Genomic DNA, 20,426 nt, shown 5'->3' on the forward strand with positions numbered 1-20,426 from the left:
CTCCCCCCGCCCACCCCCGCGGCGTGTGTGTGTGTGTGTGTGTGTGTGTGTGTGTGTGTGTGTGTGTGTCTCTCTCTCTCCTCTCTCCTCTCCCTTTTACTATTTCTCCTCTCAAGCTTTATCTCTCAGGGTCTCTTTCGACCTCTACTCTCCCTTTCTCTCCCCTTCTTTCCTTCCCTCTCTGCCTTCCTAACCTTCCCTCCTCCTGATGTCTATTCTCCCTCCACAGCCCTCCCCGACTCAGTTCCCCACCCATGCACCTGGGCACACACACTTTATCTTTTGTAACATATTTTTACTGTACCTTTTATCTTTAGATGTGTCTAAATACACAAACCCTTATCAAAACATTTATCCGTGTTGGAACGGTTAAATATGACTAATTTGTCTATCAAAGGTGCCTGTGTAATCTAGGCAATTTGGGTGCACTGGCCATGCACTCAAGAATAAAGACCCAGGTAATACTTCTGTATCAAAGGGGTATTCGCATGTACAGATGGTAAGACAAACAGAGAGACACTGTGGTGAAAAATAATGGCCACACGGTAACGTGAACTAACACAGTTGTGTGCAGCTGCACCAAACACCTAGACGTGAGTTCCACGTGACTGACATACATGTCAGGTCCGTGCTAAACTGGTCTCCACAGACGGCACCCAGGCAGGCAATGCATACCCTTCCTCTCACTGTGTCCCCAAAATAAGCACCACTTCTTCCATGTGCAGTTTTACAGTTCCCCACAAGCAAGGCACTCTTTTCGGTCAGAAACATAAACCCTTTTTTGGGGGGGGGAGGGCAACAAAAACATGAAAGAGGAAACAGGAATCCATGGTGGAGTTGCTATAAGTAGACCAACTAACTTTACAGGAAAAAAACAAGAGGTCATCAACAGAGAAGAAGTGTGCTTTCAAAAGCTAAACGATGCTGTAGCCACTTATAATCTGTGTGTTCTACGTACCAGGTCAGTTTTCATTCAAATAAATATGAAGGTTGGGGGATTTAAGGTTTGATCATAAAAATCATAAATAGGAGAAAAATAGCTACAATAAATTATTTTAATTCAACAAAAAGGGATGTTTCAGCTTACATATAACAGCTATTATTTAAGTTTTTCAGCAAACTACTTGGGGCCTGGACCTGCATGAACCAAGGTAAGCTCAGATCTCCAGTTGGGAATAACTTAATTGGTTCAGGCCACTGAAAACCAAAAACCAGGCTCCGCTGACCCACCTCAGGGTCGGGTGTTGACCCCTTTGGCTCTTAGAGACCTTCCAATGGGAAAGTGTGGGAGGTACCGCAGGTTCTAGGAGAGCAAGACCAACCAGCTCTTGGGGGAGGAAGAATCACTAGGCACATTGAACCAAGGATCCCCACTCCTTTCCTAACCACACCTCCTCTCTTAGAGAGATGCTTTTCCAAGACCACGCACAGCACTTCTTCCCTTGCCCATTATTTAAGGAAGTGGATCCTGGCAGGGAGGGAGTGGAGGGATTTGCATTGTATTGGAGATCATGCTTTTAAATCATGGCAAGATTTGAAATAAGCACGCATCTTTTCCCTTGGCAAAATGTTAAATGGTTCTAAGAACTAATGTATTTTTTAATGAGATATAATTCACATACCATTACATTCACCCTTTGAAAGTATACAATTCAGTGACTTTTAGTATATTCCAAAAGTTATGCAACCATTAATTCCAAAACATTCTCATCATCCCAGAAAGATGTCACACACCCATTAGCAGTTTCTCACTCTTGGTTCCTTGCTGTCCCCAGCCCTGGCAGCCACTCACTGGTGAGCTGTTTGAGTGAGGAGCGACAACCTTCCTGGGCATTGTACTCTCAGTCATATGTGGCTTTCTATGTGTGTATTGAAATTTTTAACATCAAATTTAAACCAAGGACTTTGTAAGTATTCTGAGATTATAAAATACTCTCTTTTATATAGAACTATTTTTGTCACAAAAATGTTTTGTTTTACACATAGAAAAATAGATTTTTCTGTCTCCACCAAAGACTGAAAATTGCCTTTTTTCCCTCAATTAAATTCCGCTCTTATTTCAGAAGTGAGAAAAATCAATACTCCAATATTTTAAAAGTACAAACAACCAGTCTTTATTAACCATGGGCTATCACACTCTCCTTCTCACTTCTAAAAAAAAAAGTGCTACAGAATGTGAGAGGGCCAAGGCCACGCTGCCTGTTCTACAGATGAAGACACAGAACTAACATGGGCTGGTGACATGTCCACAACGACAAGCCTAGTTAACAGCAAAGCCAGTACCTTACCCCCTTTATCAGTACTCTTGTATTAAATATCTGAAGGAAATGCTGTCATAGGTTTTGTCAGCTCCCGCATGAATCTAATTATGCCCATGAGTTTCTTCTGCAGTTTTGATCTGAGCATGTAATTTTTTTATCACTTAAAAAACATTTACACCTTATCGTTTAAGACCCTGTAAGGACAAGACAAGTATATTTAACCAGGGAGCCCAAATTGTTCATGGGAACATAGCGAAGAAGAGCCGAAGTTCTGGAGGAACCCACAGCAAGGTCCAGATCTCCCACATGTAACTCCCCATATGACAGTGTCTGTAGGCTGCACCACGCCATGTGAGAAGCAAGTAAGTCACACACATTCTGTACTCCGGAAATGAAGACTTCACAAGGCAAGGTGTTTGGGTTTTAACCCTTGCAACAATTCTTCATGTGGGATGACTGTTTGGAACTGCTCCCACTCAGGTTGGTAATGGACTTGCTGTCATCCTCATCAGTTCTTTTTTTCACTTCCCTGGAGAGAAAGAGAGAGAGAGAGGTAGAGGCAGAGGTAAAAGTAGAGGAGATAGAGGGGGGATTACTGAGACACAAACCTCAACCACAGATGGCTCTGTGGAAATAAAAGCAGCACTGCTGAGCATTGCCATCCCGACACTGGTGTAAATGCTTTCTAGGTGTTGACTTATTTAATCATCACAAGAACCATATGGATTTCTTGTGCCCCATGTTACATTGGATATATGAGGAGCTCCCTGAGGTCACACAGCAGGAGAGGTGGTTCGGCTGGGATTCACAGCATGCAGGCTGGCTCCAACTCAGCATTCTGAGCACCAGGCTGCAGACTCACACATGCACACACTCATGCATATATAGGTGCATACACATGTGTACACACATGCACGCTCACATATGCATACAGGCCGCACATGCACACTCACACATGCATGCACAGACCACACATGTACACACACACACGCACATTCACACAAGTATGCACAGGTGCATGCACGTGTGTACACATACATGCACAGTCACACATACATGCACAGACCCACATGCACAGGTACATACATATGTGTGCACACACAGACTTCTCTCGCTCTCTTCTGTGGTTTCACATGCTTTAGTCTGCCACACGCACAGCCTACTACTTACTACCCTAGACCAGGCTCCCATCTCTGGCTGGTACTTGTGGACATTAACAAGAAGCAATGATGACTTTGTAACCATTCTTTAATTATACATGATCATGGAAGTAACAATGGATGGTTAAAATCCAGGAAAAAAATCTTCCTTTTATAGCTTCCTAAATTTCTTTTAGAATTAACAGACAGTGTGGGTGTACTAGCATCTCAATAGAAAAATTGAGAAATTGCATTTCTAAGAGAAACTTTTCCTGGGATTGAGAGTTTTTCTAAGAACAAGCAAAGTAGCTCAGGGTGTCACATTTCTGGCCTCCCTCCCAAAAGGAATCCTTCAGATGGTGCACATCCAGAAACCCATCTCCTTCAATTTCATGACATGATGCGGTGTGGAAGGCACCACGCTGGGAGTTATCTTATGAGATGTAAATCGAGGACGTATATGTTTTGCATTTTACACAACATTCTAAAGGCTGTAAAACTTTTTAAATATTCATTTAACCTGGGGAGACTATACCATTTCCATTTAAGACTTAGGCACTTTGACAAACAACTTTGAAGATGGATTATAAAGCAAATTATAGTCTTTACACATTTTCTTTCTTTATAATGTTCATACTTAACACACTGCTAATAACTAAATTTTAGAGACCTTAAACCAGGCCATATGCAATACGAACAATAAGAAACTCAATGATAAGCAATTCACAAGTGCCCTCGTTATTGAAATGCTGTGCACACAGGTGTTTTACATAAACCCAAGCCTGCGTGGAAGCTACACCATAAACAGCTGCAGAAGCAAACGGGGAAGGCCGGTTACAGCCTCTCCCATCTTTATGATATAATAAAGAAAATCGATCCAGCACTCTGGGTGTGACCACGGCAATTTGAAGCAATTTAACTTTAATATGACCCTATGAGACAATTCAGCGTTACATAGCGATTATACTATTCAGGGGAGTATAGACGGTTGTATATACAACCAGACTGTTGGATCTATATGGGGCCTGAGAGATCATTTCCTTCAGCCCCACCCTCATTTTACAGATTAGAGAAGCCTACAGGACGATAGGGAACTGTTCAAGACTTTACAGCTATTCAGGGGTAAATATAAGGCTCGACTTTGAGCCTCCTGACACCACAATCCTCCAACATGCTGGGCAGCAGCCCACAGCCATGTACAGGGCCTGCTCAGCAGGCCCCTTTCCTGCTCAGACAGAGTAGCAATTAAGCACCACACTGCCTAAGGCTAAGATAGCACTGAGCCCCTGCCTAGCTTTGGGCCCAATCGTGCTCTAAAGCAGCAGTCGCCAACCTTTTGGACCTCACAGACCACCGGTTGGCAACCACTGCTCTAAAGACCTACAGGCCCTTCCTACACCCATCTGCCTCCCTGGGCACACACCATCACCTGCATCCAGGAATTCTCATGTACATTTTAATGAAACACCAATACAACCATCTGAGAAAAAGAAAAGGAAACACCCACCAACTCAACAAGTATTCCATCTTTAGTTCATTTCATTAATTCTTCCCCCTTCCTCATTGACTAACTATATCCTGTTTGACCAAAATAGCTGTGCACCCAAAGGTGCATGGAATCCATTATTTCACCTAATTTCTGAAGGTTTCATTTTGGCTCTCAACAAATGTGATATTAGCCCATGATTCTCCTACTAAGCAAAGGGAAAAATATATATATAACTCACTTGACTTTATATGTTTAAATATTTGTTTGCTTTGTTTTTCCTACCTGATCTAGGTCATATTCAAAGTTAGCACTGTTTTTGCTCTAAATAAAAATGATTTCCAGATTTCCAGTGTGCTGGGGCAGGTGGCTCTCTCCTGGATTGATGTCAAAGGAGATAATGTTCAAAGACTCTGAGTTGAAGCTCAGAGGCATCTTTCAGGCCCTGCCACAAACCAATTCTAAGTAGGCCATTCAAGGTCCTGGGGGCCCTTTCCTGATTTTCCCAGGCCACAGTCTCCCTAGGGCCCCAGGCCAAGCCTTCTATTAATAGAATTCTATTCTAAGAAGCACTATACACATCAAGTCACTAGTACAAAAGCAGAATTTAAAACACTGCAAGGTATTTTAACTGCCAATATATACTAGCAGAAGAGGCCAATTATCGTACTAAAGTTAAGATTCTTGTAAAACCTCACAAGTGATCAGTAAAAGCACTGTATACCTAAAATTACGTTTTTGCTGTGTCAGCAATTAAAGATCATTGGCCTGGATTTTGTTAACACATACTGCGATTTTTTTCTTTCTTTGTTTTTCTTTTTAATATTTAATCCCTTTAGGCCAGTAAAGAATCATCTTTTCATTTGTGGCAGAAAACTAGGCAGAAGAGATAAACATAACATACCATGTTGTTATTTCCTAAGAATACTCTAAGGATTAAAACACATTTATATCCAAGTTCCTCAATAATGAAATAATCTAACCTACATTCCAAAATGTTATTAACACCATTGCCTTAGCTAAATAATTACCTGTGTAATAAATAAAGTGCTTCCTACTGGCATATACACAATTTGTTTTACTGAGGTTTTCTTTCCTTTACCCTGGAAAATGTCATAATACTTATATTCATAATAGTTTATTTTAAACACTATTATATTTATAATAGTGTTTAAAATCTGGTTCCTATAAATAATTCGTACAAGTCAGCTATTAGCTTTGTGGTGACATTATGCAAAAACATCAATGACACCTCAGATGCACCTGCTTTGTTTGGCAGTAAAGGTATGCTTGCCAATGTTCACAGTGATTGTGCAGCATTACCACTTTTTATAATATCTACATCTAATTGTTTCTCTAACCCCTACTGAAAGACAAGACAGTGTTTTCCAATGTAGAGTCACGTCATGGTCAAGAGGTTTGTCATGAGAACCAACTAAATGAAAACTCAAGTCTACATCCAGTTTTCCAAATAAGAGACAAAACTTTACCGGGCAAGATGGAGAACAGCTTCCACTATATTTGAACCATCTTTGGCACTTGTTTCACAGAATAATGCCCCATAGTTCTGTGGAAAAGAAACAGACACTATTAAACAAAGCCTTTGTTTAGGTTTCCTGAAAGTTTAGCTTATAATTAATAAACAAGATAAAAATATTTTCCTGTTGAGTACACTGAGTGAGTAGTAGCTAAGAAGTTTGATTCAGAGTTTCAATAATTAAAAAGAAATGACTAGTCTAAACCTCATTATTCTAGAAATAGTTCCTAGACATGGTAGTTTTCAGTTTGCATTTTAAAAAACCACAATACAAAATTTCATGTTTTAAGATACTTATTTCCAATAGTTGCACACATGCTACCCAATGTTCGCTATCAAATCATTTGAGAGAGATGAAAAATGATCACTTACACTCAGGAATGGAAAGTCCATCAAAAGTATGTCTGCTTTTGGCCAGCAGCTAATGCCTGTCCCCTTTCACACTATCCTTTCCTATCAAGATTCAGCAGCCTGCATGTGGCTAAAACAATGGACACTTTCTAGTCCTCTATTATTCAATCTTCCAGAGGGTACGTGTGTGATCACTGATCCTATCACTCTCCTGCTTCCAACCCCTCAATGCTTCCCTTCCAGTCAAGTCATGTTCAAATGCTTTACAACGGCCGACAGGACCTAGCTCGTATGTGGCCTCAGCCAGCCTCCCAGCCTCACCTGCCACCATTCTCTCTCACTCATGATGCTCCAGTTACCCTGGCCCTCCCTTATTTCCCCAACGCCCCAAAGGCCCCCCCCCCATCTCAGGGCCTTAGCACCTGCCGTTCCCATTGCCTAGGTTACCCCTACACCCACCCACCCTCTTCCCCAGACTGACTCCCACCTACCTTTGGATCTTAGGTAATCCTCCCTTGAAGTTAAGATTGTTTCCTAACCCTGAAAAGGCCCTGTTGGGTCTTCCCGCTATAAAACCTCAGAGCCATCTGTATTCTTCCTGCATAGCACTGATCACAATTGTAACTGATAAAGTTACTTTTGTGTGTCTTTATCTAATAAGCAGGAGATAGTTTCCCTTAGGAAAGGAGAATATCATGTGCTGTGGGCCTGGGTGTGGGTCACACAGTCCTGTGGGGGGTAAAGGGAGGGTGTGAAGGCTGCTCTGGAGCAGGGAGAGAGAAGGGGCTCAAACAGTGGGGAAACCCCACTGTGGGACCTTTGCCCACAAGCCCCCAGATCCATAGAAAAATCTATTTAAAAATCACAAAATGAATGGATTCCTAGTAGAAATGGGTAGTGCTGCTGCTGGGTTCTATGGTTATGATGATATGGGGTGAGGCAGAGAATGCCTTTCAGGAAACAGGAGGGTATACGTGACCAGATCATAAGTAAGCAAACCTTGGGAACTGAGAAAGCATGGGGCGGAAATAACACTGGTTAGTGGACAGAAATGATGGGATCTCTAAAGTGGCATGTGAGATCTCTAGAGTCTGACATGGGATTACATGCGTTTAATGCCTGTCTCCCCCAGACAATAAACTACAGGAGGACAAGGACCGACTTTTTTGTTCTCTGTTCTTTGCTCAGCACACAATGAAGTGCTTGCCACATGGTAGACACAATTAAATACGTTTTGAATGAATCTCTTCTGTATTCGTTGCCTAGTTCTGATGCTTATCATATTTGGTTCACAGTTCCAAAATTTAAAACCAGTATGATCTCCCAACTCAGAATAGTGAAATTCAAACTTCTTTTTAAAGTGCACATGGATTTGCTACCAAGAAGCCTTTCATGGTGCTGACGACAGACAACGATGATAGCAGTGTCACATGAGACTGCAATGGTTGTGAACTCCACATCTGATTCCTTGTAGGGTAGGACAAGTCATAAGGGGGCCACGAAGCATTCTGACACAGTGATAATAATGGGATGGTAAACACTGCCCACAGCAGTCATTTGGACAGGAGTAAGCTCCATCCTCTACACAAATGTAAAACCAAAAATAATTCTAGACTATTCCAACTAAACACAAACCTTATAGGGGGAAACATACACAGCACAAAAGTCTTCCTATTCTCTTCCCACCAGGTGACGCACTGCACCATCTTCTGCCCCTTGGCATAGTAACCCTCTGGAACCAAGCCCATCTTTTCAAAATAGGACACCCGTTCTTTTTCCTTTAGCTGGAGACAAGGACTAGAGAAGGATTCCAAGAACTGGGTGCGAGTGAGGAGGAAGACGTGATCATTCTGGCTCCGCTTTATCAATGATAGGCAATGGGAGGAAAGGATCGAGTGATCGATTTACATCTATGAGGGATTTAATCCTTGGGGCAATTACGTGAATTCATAATGTGGGGGGGACATTGAGAGTTCTTCCTGTATATGGACAGGAGCCCCATCAAACAGGGTGCAGGCTCATCAAAGAACCGCTTAAGCAAAGGTGGACAAAAGCAAAAAGCCCCTTCCAACCCGGACCCGCTCTCACTCTTACCATGGCCAGCTTTTCTCCAAAGTACGCTGGGACGCACTTCTCTCCCTCTGCAGCAGCAGACTCACGAAGATCAGCCTTGTTTCCCACCAACATGATAGGGATACTCTCGGTGGCTGCATCCTACCACAAAGAAAAGGAAAAAAGTGTGCACACATCAAACACTGGACAAGTGAGGACAATGACGACAGCAGCCGCCGTGTCCAAAGCCCCTGTGCGCCACATGATGGATCAACACTATCTTTAAACCCCCATATCTCTAAAAAGAGCTAAGCACTTTCCCGTTGCCAGGTGAGGACACTGACATTCAAAGTTTTTAAACAGGAACTTGTAAGGGCCCGGGCCAGGGTCTAAATTGACTGTATCCCCCTTCCTGCTATACAAACCAATAAAAACTCAAGAAGCATGACCTCATCATTTCCTACAACTTCCACTCTGCACAACAGTGATTACACATCAACTTCATTATCCCAGATACAAAACATGTAAGTAAATCCCTCAGCTACTACGGGACCAAAATGGAATTTGAAAGTTCTGTACTCGCTGCTATCTGGTTTACAACAAAAGCAAAGTAAGAAGGTCCTAGAAGTCAACATTTTTCCTATGAGGAGTCAGTTACCACTCTACTCAAAGTAATAGCTTCTCAGGTTGCTGCTTCCAAAACAGCCCATGCCAACTGTCACACTGCCCCACATTCTCAGTGGAGCTGGGGTGGAAGGGCAGATGTGAGAGGCAGAGCTGAGTTTGAGACCCCTCCCCTCCCACCTCCTGGCCACTCAGTGGCTGTGTGAAATCAGGCCAGTCTTTTCATGTTTTTGCCTCAATATCCCTATGTGTACAATGAAGAGGTTAATTAAAGGCACATCCCATCTCATTAGCCTATAATGAGAGTAAGAGAATATAACCTGTATCGCACTGAAAAATGGGTTTCTGGTTCCTAAACAGGAGAAGCGGCAGCCCTGGCTAAGACATTACTCTTTGCAGTCCCTAAGGACACTCAGGTGCTCATTCCGTTTGGTGCCGTACCCGACACAGGATCAAGAAATAAGCCTTAAACATAATGAAGGTATCTTTGACTTCCCTTCTCTTCACACTCCTTGCCTCTAACTGAAGGCACCACCTGGGGGTCGTAAGGGCAGAGGAGAGAGGGAGTCAAAGGCCCTCTCTAAACCTACCCCACCCATCCACTAGTGTGTTAATTAATTGTGTTCTTTGACACTCTTCTAGGGACCTAAGGGATGTCATTGGGAAGCCATTAAGCAAATATTCTCTTAAGTTAGCTAAGAATCCAGCGTCTAAATGACTTCCCCAAATCACACAGGTAAACATCTCCTTCAAGTCTTGACTCAAATAACACCTTCTCGGGAGGCCAGGACCACACTAATGAAAACTGCATCCCGCTACCTCACCAGGAGGCCCTTCACCCTGCCTTCTTTTCTACTATAACATTTATCACTTTCCATCATTCTACTTATTTTATTCACTTATGTTTGTTTCTTGTTATGTCTCTCTTCCTAAAGTACAAGCTCCATAAGGATAGGGCTCTTTATTAACAGATATATCCCAACAGAGGAGGTAACCCCAAAATATTTTTGAATGTGTAAAAGTCAGGATGAAACCTCATGTCTCAACTGTCTCCATTCAACTTTTACCCAAACATTCAATCAATAAATTATTCATGACAGATAAGTAAAATGGGCATAATTTTATTTTACCCATGATTTTATAACAGTTTGTAACCTAGTGCTTTTCAATTAGTGTATTAATTATTAATTCAGAGGGTCTACTCACCACTGACATTCTACTTCCTCTCAATCCTCTGCTCTATCACACAATTAGTTATTTATACAGTGGCCATATAAATTGTCCCTGCAGAATTTCCTCAAATTGGAAAGGGTGAGCCATGGCTAAGGTTCGTCGCGCCCATTATTTTTCTAAGATGAAAGTTAAATGCCAAGTGGACTCCAATTTTTTCTCTATAACAAATTCAATAATTCATCTTGAATACAGTTTTCTTACTCTTCGGACCCTGTGAAAGGTGCTACCAGCAGCTGAAGAGGTCACTTACCCTGTGCGGGTTGCTCAGCAAATTAGGGCAGCGGGCTCCTGGCACACACTACAGCTGGTCACTAAGGGCTCCTTCAGGGCCGTGGCTGGCCCTGCCTTTTATACTTCCTTTTCTTGAGCGTAATCCAAAGATTTAAAATGAAAACTAGTTCCAACAATTTCAACAAGTTTTGCTGTAATTTTAACTACCCACGTGTATGAGTTAGTTGGAATTTTCCATTATTCTCTGGGCTCACTGCTCTGTCCCAGGGAGGTCCACTTGAGTACATGCCTCTCCTTCATGAGCTGACTACACTTCAGATTCCTTTCTGGACTTCAAAAACTTCTTCTCACCCTGATGCTTTATTAAGGGAGCAACCATATTGAATCAGAAGGTCCCATTCAAGCCCCCATTCCAACCCTACCCACTATAGAACTACCAGCCATATACTTCCTATGCCTCAGGTTTCTCATAGTAAGTGCAAATAATACTATGTTTCCTCCTTTCTCAGATATGTTACTGAGATGAATATAACATGGAAAATTTTTATGAAATAAAAATATTATATAAATGCCTACACATTTCACTGTATTTAAAATTTTAAGTCATGATATTTCAGTAGGACAATATGCACATTTATTTATCACTAAGTTTTACTGCCAATTACAATGTCACTTCTCATATCACTTTTTTTGTACAGGGTATGAAATAGACCCAAATGAAGAATTCAGAAACAAACTGGAGATCAGACAAGAATAAGTTCTCTGTTTAGCTACCTCTGCACTTAATGCCTGTTAAAAATTATAGATAATAGACCTACTTGAAAAATTGTATTAGCCATTAGTTTCAGGTATGTTTCTCAAGTAAGTATGCTGAACCAAAGCTTAAACTATTGTTTTATGTTGATTAATAACTGTTGGCAGCACTCTAACTATGGCCAAATAATTTCCCACTTTTAAAAATTATTTACCATGAAACCAAAGGAAATGAAAGCTCCTCAGTTCAAAAGAAAGCACAAATAGTACCACACATGTTAAAAATACCAACTGGTTTTTCAATGGTACCTTGGGATGTGTAAAGACCCAAATCACTACCGGAGTAAGGGAAAAAACACAGTTGCGATAGAATGAGGGCCTCGTACCCGCTCATACCAGGTGCTGTCTCACCTGTGTGTCTAGTGCACACGGAAGCACCTGTACTCATCCAACCATGCTACATACCCAGACCCTGTTCACACCCAGTCATGCTACACACCCAGCCCCTGTACACACCTAACATGCTACCCACCCAGCTTTGTACACATCCAACCATGCTACACACCCAGCCCCTGTACACACCTAACATGCTACCTACCCAGCTCTGTACACATCCAACCATGCTACACACCCAGCCCTGCAATATCCAACCATGCTACACACCCAGCCCTGTAATATCCAACCATGCTACACACCCAGCCCCAGCAGCTTCGTTTGTAAGAGCTGCTGCTTCCCAGGTGACCTGCATTTCCATTTGCTTCTGATTTTATCTGTAAGAAAACCCAGAAGTTTTATTCCCAGAAGGTCCTTTAGTTGTGTCCTTGGCCTTGCAGGAACTTGCCCAGCTACTGAGAGAGAGCAATCCTGCTGAGTGCCCCTGGGAACTCTGCCTCCAACATCCCCTTCTCTGTCACAGCTTGGATCAATGGGTTCTCATCACATTCCTTTCAACGAGGAAGAGAACCAGCATTTTCCAGCATAGTCTATAGCTCCCCAGGCAATTTCCTGTCTCTCTGTTTTGATTTCTTACCTCAATCATATCCACCCATTCTCGTACGTTAAGAAAGCTTTTCTCACACGTGACATCATACAACAGCAAGACTCCATCTGCTCTTCTGAAGTAGGACTTGGCAATACTTCTGAATCTGGGTAAGAGAGAAGCATTTACAGCACGGATCTAATCAGTCTGTTTGCTGCTGCTCCATTCTTCGTCTCTTCTGCGCTCACTCACCTTTTTCTCATCTTCTCTAATAAGCCCCAAGTGAAAAAATTTGAGGGCAATGTATCACTGTAAAAGTCATCTTCAAGGCCCAGACTGACCCAGTGACAGGTAACAGGACGAGAATCTGGGCTACTGATTTTAAAAAGCCAATCATCTGTTCCACCAAACAACCCCAAGAATGTCTACAAAACCCAAAACATAACCAGGACAAGGATGACACTGTAATTTCTGAAAGTTCCAGCCTCAGCTAAAACCTACCAAATCCCATGAGTAGGACACAGAGAAGAGTGGAAGGAGATGCACATTAGAGAAAATGGTCTTCCAGGCTTGAGGAGGGTGGAAGAACAATGTGGATGCCACCATGCACCAGGCACATTACATACATGGAGGTGAGGGACTCACTAAGGTGAGAGCATACTGCAACCTACATGTCTTTCTCTAAACCAAGTGCAATATTTTATATTGTCTTAGTTAGGGCCATGTCAGCCACAAGTATTTTTTAAACGTTGGAATGCTCAGTCTGCTGCAGAACAGGAGCTCCACATGGGCAGGTATTTGTGTCCTATTGCAAAGATTCACTAATGAATCTTAGCAGCCTAAATGGTGCCTGGTGCAGAGGTAGGTAGGCACCCCATACTTACTTGTTGAACAGCTGGATAGATTCTGCTCCCAAAGAGTTAGACAATACTAAAACCTACAGGAAATCCTTCTGGTCAAGGGCAATAAATGCAAGATAAGGTACCATCACCAGGTGCGACTCTGCTATTTAGTTTGTGCCTCTGCCCTGGAACCAAGGGAAGCTGTATTCTATTGTGCCCCACTGAGCAGCTCCTCATGCTGTCACTGCATTCAGAGTTGTCATCTCACTAAATTCTCTTGTTAGGAAAGGGCCTCTCTCTTCCCAACTGAACATAAGCTTCATGGAAGCCTAAGATCCTTTTTCTCACACAGCTGATAGATGAGTGAAAGAGGTAAGAAAGTGAGCATTCTTGAAATTCTAAGGTATCATCTAATTGTATGGTGCCTTATAATTACATCGTGATAAGCACAGAAAACACCGAGTGGGCTGCGAAGCTTGTCTGTGTAAGCCTAAGCAGGGCCCAAGCTCTCCGGAAAGCACTTGCCTCTCCTGACCGGCCGTGTCCCAGAGCTGCAGGACTGTGCGCTCTCCATCCACAATGAGGGTCTTCATCTGAAAGTCAACTCCTGCAAAGGAATAGAAGAGAACACGGAGAACAGGATGTAAATCATTCCACTGGTTTTTACTTTCAAGTTCTCTTTAGATGAGACAGGAGTCAATAAAGCAAAGAGCCCAGGGAGATAGAGAGAAATGAGCATGGCCTCATAGAGAGTGACTTCACATACTAATTATCAGTCAGACCCCACAACTGCACGGGATGCACTATCTGCAGGCTGGCTGACTTGGTGAAGAATCTAGTCTATGGACAAAGGAAAAAAATCTATGTTTGATTTGTCATGTAATTAGGGAACTGTTATATCTGTGTGCGCATGTACATAAATATGTGTATGTGTATATATGTATATGATTATGTATATATGCCATATATACATATATAGCAACTGAAACTCATACTGGAGTCTTTTTATGAATCAAATTGAAGTGAACTTTCGGCTTTGTTATTTTGAGTGGTCTAAATAAAGAACCATAAATTTACAAAGATGCCCATGGTAAAGAGGGTAACCAATCTTTTCTAACATTTCTGGTTATCCAAATAAGAACATTTTAGATAAACAAGAAAAAGAAATGGTAATTTGCATATCTTCAACTCCTTCTACTGATTATTATGCAAATTTGGGAAATTAGGACATAATTTCTGCCTTATTCTGAGAGGTAATACATTCCATTGTAAAGGAGGGAGGTAGAAAACTTCTATGATTTTGACTACAGTGACAAACTAGCCATCAATAATGTCCCTTTACCAATATCAAATGACATCTTATGAGAAAAGCTTTCCCTGGCCACCCTGCATAAAAGTACACCTCTCCCTAAACCTCTTTTTTTTAATTATTATTTGTTTTTCGTCCATTTCCCTCCTTTGAGATGTAAACTCCTTGCGGGCTGGGATGTAGTCAACTCTGTTCATTGTGTATCCTTAGCACCTGTAACAGCAATTGGCTCACAGTAGGACTCGGGAAATGTTTGCTGAATAAATGAACTTGTCCTCTCAGGCTCTAAGCTCTAACCTGTCATCAACTGCTAAGTAGATACCTCTGCTCTTTGTCAGTCTCCCTTTCCTAAAGCTGGGCCTTCGCCAAAACAGGAGAGGACCATTCTATAGACAAGGACACACACACATCTATCTATATGTGTGGGGAAAGAGATTGACCTGTGTATCTGTGTACATAACCCCTAAAGAAAATAAAACCAAGCTAAAGAAGTCATTTCCCCATTAAAATCTGAAAAAGGAACCATACCCAGTGTGGCACTTGTATTTCCTCGAAATTCATTCTTGCAAAGTCTCATGAGGAAACTAGACTTCCCCACTGCGGCATCCCCCGCGAGCACGATCTTGTAAGCCTTCTGTGAGCTGGAAGACCTGTTCTCATCTGCCATGTCTGTCTAGGGGGAAAAGACACGGTGAGTGACAAAGGGAGTGCCAGTTTCCTTCCTAACAAGTTACAAGACACAGAAAATTATTTGTGTTCATGAACCACCTACCTGGGGTGAAAGTGCCAAGATGGGCTTTCTTGGATAACTAGCAACGCTGTCTTCACTAACAGGGGGCTTCCAGTCTAAGACCGAAGCCACACCATCTGAACCATACGTCTCTTCATCCCTTATATCAGGAACCTGTTTTTTAAAAAAGTTAGCTGTTAACGCCTCTCATTACACATATGCATCATAGGTTCAAGAAAAGAAAAAGATAGAGCTGAATGTGTAGTCCATGCTGCTATGGATCAGAGTGCCCCACAAGTCAATCGATGAGTATTTCTCCTTAAATTAGTGGAGAAAAAAACCATTCTACCTATGTTTCATAGTTATAACCTTTAAAATGGATTCCCATGACAGATCAAAGTCAAACAGGGTGCCAGATCTCTATGGAGGACGAGCCTAGGCCCTAGGAGAGCAGTGATTCCCAGGGCTTACGTCTGTGTCTGAAGCATCGCCAGCAGAGCTCTCCCGCATGCCGTGCGACCTCGGAAATGCTCTCGGGTGTTTGTATTCCACCTCTGAGTCGTACTCATTGGAATCTCTCAGGGTGGACAGGCCACTGTCGAAGCAGCTCTCAGGCAGGCTGTCAACTTCACAATTCACCCTCTGCATGGGATCACAGAGGGCCAGCGAGTCACAGTCCTCATCCACGTAGGAAGAGCGGGAGGACCTGGGGTGGAGGAGAAGACTGGTACCTGAGGGCTTCAATGCTCGAGACCACAGGGGCAAGAGTGGACTCAAGACCGACACTCGCATGTTTGCCAAGAATCACAGTGTATTCCATGATTAAGCATCGGGAGAAATAAAACATTCAAAGCCATATCAGTTCATTTCATGCAACAGTCAATTAAAATAAAGACATTCAAGCATTTCATAAATGAAAGTATTTTTCTAATCACCTTTACTAGTATTTCCTGATTGAAAAAAAAAGGTTCCCAGAATCTAAATGCAATCTAAAGTTGCATTAAGAAAAATAAATGGCTCTAACCGGTTTGGCTCAGTGGATAGAGTGTTGGCCTGCGGACTGAAAGGTCCCAGGTTCTATTCCGGTCAAGGGCATGTACCTTGGTTGCGGGCACATCCCCAGTGGGAGGTGTGCGGGAGGCAGCTGACCAATGTTTCTCTCTCGTCGATGTTTCTAACTCTCTATCTCTTTCCCTTCCTCTCTGTAAAAAATCAATAAAATATACTTTTTAAAAAAGAAAAATAAATGTAGAACACGTGAACCTTTTCCCTCTCGTGTGGTCAGACCACATTCTGAACAATGCATCCATTTCTGAATAACATCTCTACTTAAAAGGGATGCTGATAACCTGGGGAGTGGGGGGCTGGGGGGAGGGCAACAGTGATGACGTGAGACTCAAAACCCTCCAATATGAGAAATGGTTCAGTGCACTCAGCTTAAATCTTAATGGTTTCGCTCTTCGAATAAGCGAAGGGCTGACACAAGAAGAAGAATATATTCCCTCAGGTTTCCCAAGACAAAATAAGGGCCAACTGGTAGACTTTTCTGAGAGTCATATTTCTAACAACATGGTGAAAAATGACAATGAAACAGTTTGGAAGGTGAGATGAGTTTTCTGCCATGAAATGTCGACACACAGTCTGGAAAAACCCCTACAGGAGAGGTTTCATGCAGAAAGGTTAGAACTTCTGACTTCTGTGGATCTTTCCTCTCATGAAACTCAAACATCTGCTTTTCTATTTATTTTCATAAGAATCTAGTTTTATATTAAAATAAAAACAATGGCTATAATTTCTCTTTTTTAAATATATTTTTTTGATTTTTTTACAGAGAGGAAGGGAGAGGGATAGAGAGCTAGAAACATCGATGAGAGAGAAACATCAATCAGCTGCCTCCTGCACACCCATATGCTTAGAAAAGACAGGGTGGACTTAATAGAAGTATAAGCTATATAAATCTTAGAAATCAAAATGTTTCCACTGAGCCAAACAGGTTAGGGCTGGCTATAATTTCTTTAGTCCCTGCTACACATCGGACACAATCCTAGCTACTTGGCACACATGATTTCATCAGAAAGGGGCAATGGGTGGGTACATGGGTCTCCAGATATGAGCACTAACAAGAGATGGATATGCTTAGAAAAGACAGGGTGGACTTAATAGAAGTATAAGCTATATAAATCTTAGAAATCAAAATGTTTTGGTGCCTTTAGCAAATGTTTAAAATGAACTAAAAAGGTGATTTAACCAATATGCTTTGTCTGAATATGTTGCTCACTTATGAGGTATTTTTCTTGGAACAGGAATTTCATACCAAATCTCAATCTACCTAGCTAGCTAGGTGTGTATACATTCTTTTACTATTTCCTCATTTATGACACTCTCCTTCTGAAATTGATTTTAGGTTAATCTGTAAGGAACTTAAGAAAACCATTCTCATTATAATATAGTACAACCTACTTCAGCTCCATGTCATTATTGGCCAGAACTTTATCTTTTTAACCTACTTGTATCTTTGATAAGGAATAAAGGAGAAGTAAAATCCTGAATTGAGACATCATCTCCATGAATGTCTAAACTTTAAATTAAAAATACAGGTACAGATCAGACTTTTTCAAACTCAACTTATATACATACTATTTTAAAAGTAAACTATTCTTACCCACCCAGAGAATATTTTCATTACAATGAAATATGTAAAAATCTAAAACAAGTCATATTGTCATTGGCATTCTTAGAAAAACACAAAGCTAAAACAAATAGACAAGTTGAAATTCAATAAGGCCACAGAAGTAATAAAATTAAATTTATAATATGCTTTTAACTGTTTATGCTAGCATCAAAAAGAAAAGAAAATATTAACTTCTTCTATCAAACTAGTGACTGCCCAAAAAGGAACATCAGTGGGACAATGGCATCCCTCTATTCAAGGTGGTGAGCACACAGGTGACAGGGTCCTGTCGCTCTGAGCCTCTGGGGTGTGACGACTTGTCCCTCAGAAGCTATTGTCCAAGGGCTCTTAGTCCAGTATTTATGAGCCTTGTTCATGGTATTTACTGTCTTCAAAAATAAATCATGATGGAATTTCTGGAATAATTTTCAGTTAGGCATCTTTTCCCCTGTGTGCTTAAAACTGACCTTAGATATCAGGCCAGAAAAATGCCATCACACCAACACATTCTTAAAAGTAATCTGTATTTCCCAATAACAGAGCAGTCAGCTGCCTATAAATCAACAAACCATTACAATTTTTTATTTCACAAATCAGTGGACAAAACATCTGTTACATGGATAGAATTTTCTTAAAAGTGACCACTGACCTTCCTGAAAGGGGACTGGCCCATTTTGCTATCACCAGCATATTAAGTACATTATTCTTTAGACTAAAGGTCCCCAGGTGAAAAGGAAATGAGCATGAATCAGAAAGCTGCATCAGAGATAGAGAGATGGAAACCTGTAGTTTGCCCATTCACTTCTACTTTCGAACCCTAACATACTCCAAAAGTAACCATTTAAGTAGCCGGATGTATGTATGTGTTCATGTGTGTGCACACACATATTATCTTTCCATTTTTAGTGCTAGATCTAAAGTTACAATAGGGCCAATATTTCACTTTATTTAATTAAAAATAAAGCTAATGGCAGTTCCATTTTTAATTTTTTGAAAAAAATTCCATGTTGTTTTCCATAATGGCTGCACCAGTCTGCATTCCCACCAGCAGGATACTAGGGTTCCCTTTTCTCGACATCCTCACCAATACTTGTCATTTGTTGATTTTTTTATGGTAGCCATCCTGACAGGGATGGGGTGACACCTCATTGTTGTTTTAATTTTATCTCTCTGATAATTAGTGACTTTGAGCATTTTTCATATGCCTCTTGGCCATCTATATGTCCTCTTTGGAGAAGTATCTAGTTAGGTACTTTGCCAATTTTTTAATTGGATTTTTTGTCTTCCTTTTGTTAAGTTGTATGAGCTTTATATATTTTGGAAAGTAATCCCTTATCAGATGCATCATTGGCAAATATTTTCATGCCACCTGACCCAGTGATCCCACTTCTAGGAATATACCCTAAGAATCCTGAAACACCGATCAGAAAGAATATATGCACCCCTATGTTCATAGCAGTGCTATTTATAATAGCTAAGATCTGGAAACAGCCCAAGTGCCCATCAGTAGATGAGTGGATAAAAAGGATGTGGTACATGTACACACTGGAATACTATGCAGCTATAAAGAAAGAAGGATCTCTTACCTTTTGAGAGAGCATGTAGGTACCTGGAGTGTACTATGCTAAGTGAAAGAAGCCAGTCAGAGCAAGACAAGTATCACATGATCTCACTCATATGTGAAATCTAATGAATTTAATAAACTGACATATAAAATAGATCCAGAGACATGGAAACATGGAACAGACTGACAAATCTCGGTGGGAAGGCAGGGGGTGGGAAGGGCAGGAAGAGATTAACCAAAGAACTTAAATGCATACAAGTATAATCCATGGACAGATAATAGTGCGGTGAAAGCACGGGGGGTCGGGGGTTGGAAGGGATCAATGGGAGAAAGAGGGAACATCTGTATTATTCTCAACAATAAGATGAATTTTTAAAAAATAGAGCTAAATTTTCACTTCTGGTAGCCTCTGTGACTCCTTTAATACAGTAGAGCTTGGAAACACTAGCCATATTGCTTTTGTTTTGAAAGTGTCCTTTTCCTTAAATATAGCTTACATATTATGCTGAGCTATTAAACATTTACCAAGAATCTCAACATTATATAACACAGTGGTTCTCAACCTTCCTAATGCCGTGACCCTTTAATACAGTTCCTCATGTTGTGGTGATCCCCAATTTCATTGTTACAAATTGAACATAATTAAAGCATAGTGATTAATCAC

The 20,426-nt window shown here is 41.4% G+C and overlaps 1 protein-coding gene across 4 annotated transcripts in view; it reads right to left on the reverse strand.

Moving 5' to 3' along the window:
* Positions 1 to 1,041: 1,041 nt before the first annotated feature.
* Positions 1,042 to 20,426, reverse strand: part of RASEF (RAS and EF-hand domain containing) — a 55,195-nt gene continuing 35,810 nt past the window's right edge. For 2 of the 4 annotated variants that reach the window (XM_014454139.2, XM_006086846.3), the window contains 8 exons: positions 15,999 to 16,233; positions 15,570 to 15,701; positions 15,326 to 15,470; positions 14,014 to 14,095; positions 12,698 to 12,812; positions 8,869 to 8,988; positions 6,377 to 6,453; positions 1,042 to 2,790 (listed from right to left, as the gene is read on the reverse strand). In XM_014454139.2, coding sequence (XP_014309625.1) covers positions 2,685 to 2,790; positions 6,377 to 6,453; positions 8,869 to 8,988; positions 12,698 to 12,812; positions 14,014 to 14,095; positions 15,326 to 15,470; positions 15,570 to 15,701; positions 15,999 to 16,233 — 1,012 coding nt within the window. In that variant the 3' untranslated portion in view covers positions 1,042 to 2,684. Of the gene's footprint in view, positions 2,791 to 5,668; positions 5,763 to 6,376; positions 6,454 to 8,868; positions 8,989 to 12,697; positions 12,915 to 14,013; positions 14,096 to 15,325; positions 15,471 to 15,569; positions 15,702 to 15,998; positions 16,234 to 20,426 lie in introns of those variants that run through there. The other 2 variants (XM_023752411.1, XM_023752412.1) reach the window with 2 other exon arrangements.

Source organism: Myotis lucifugus, unplaced genomic scaffold, assembly GCF_000147115.1.
Source record: "Myotis lucifugus unplaced genomic scaffold, Myoluc2.0 scaffold_31, whole genome shotgun sequence".
In the NCBI taxonomy this organism is placed as follows: Eukaryota; Metazoa; Chordata; class Mammalia; order Chiroptera; family Vespertilionidae; genus Myotis; species Myotis lucifugus.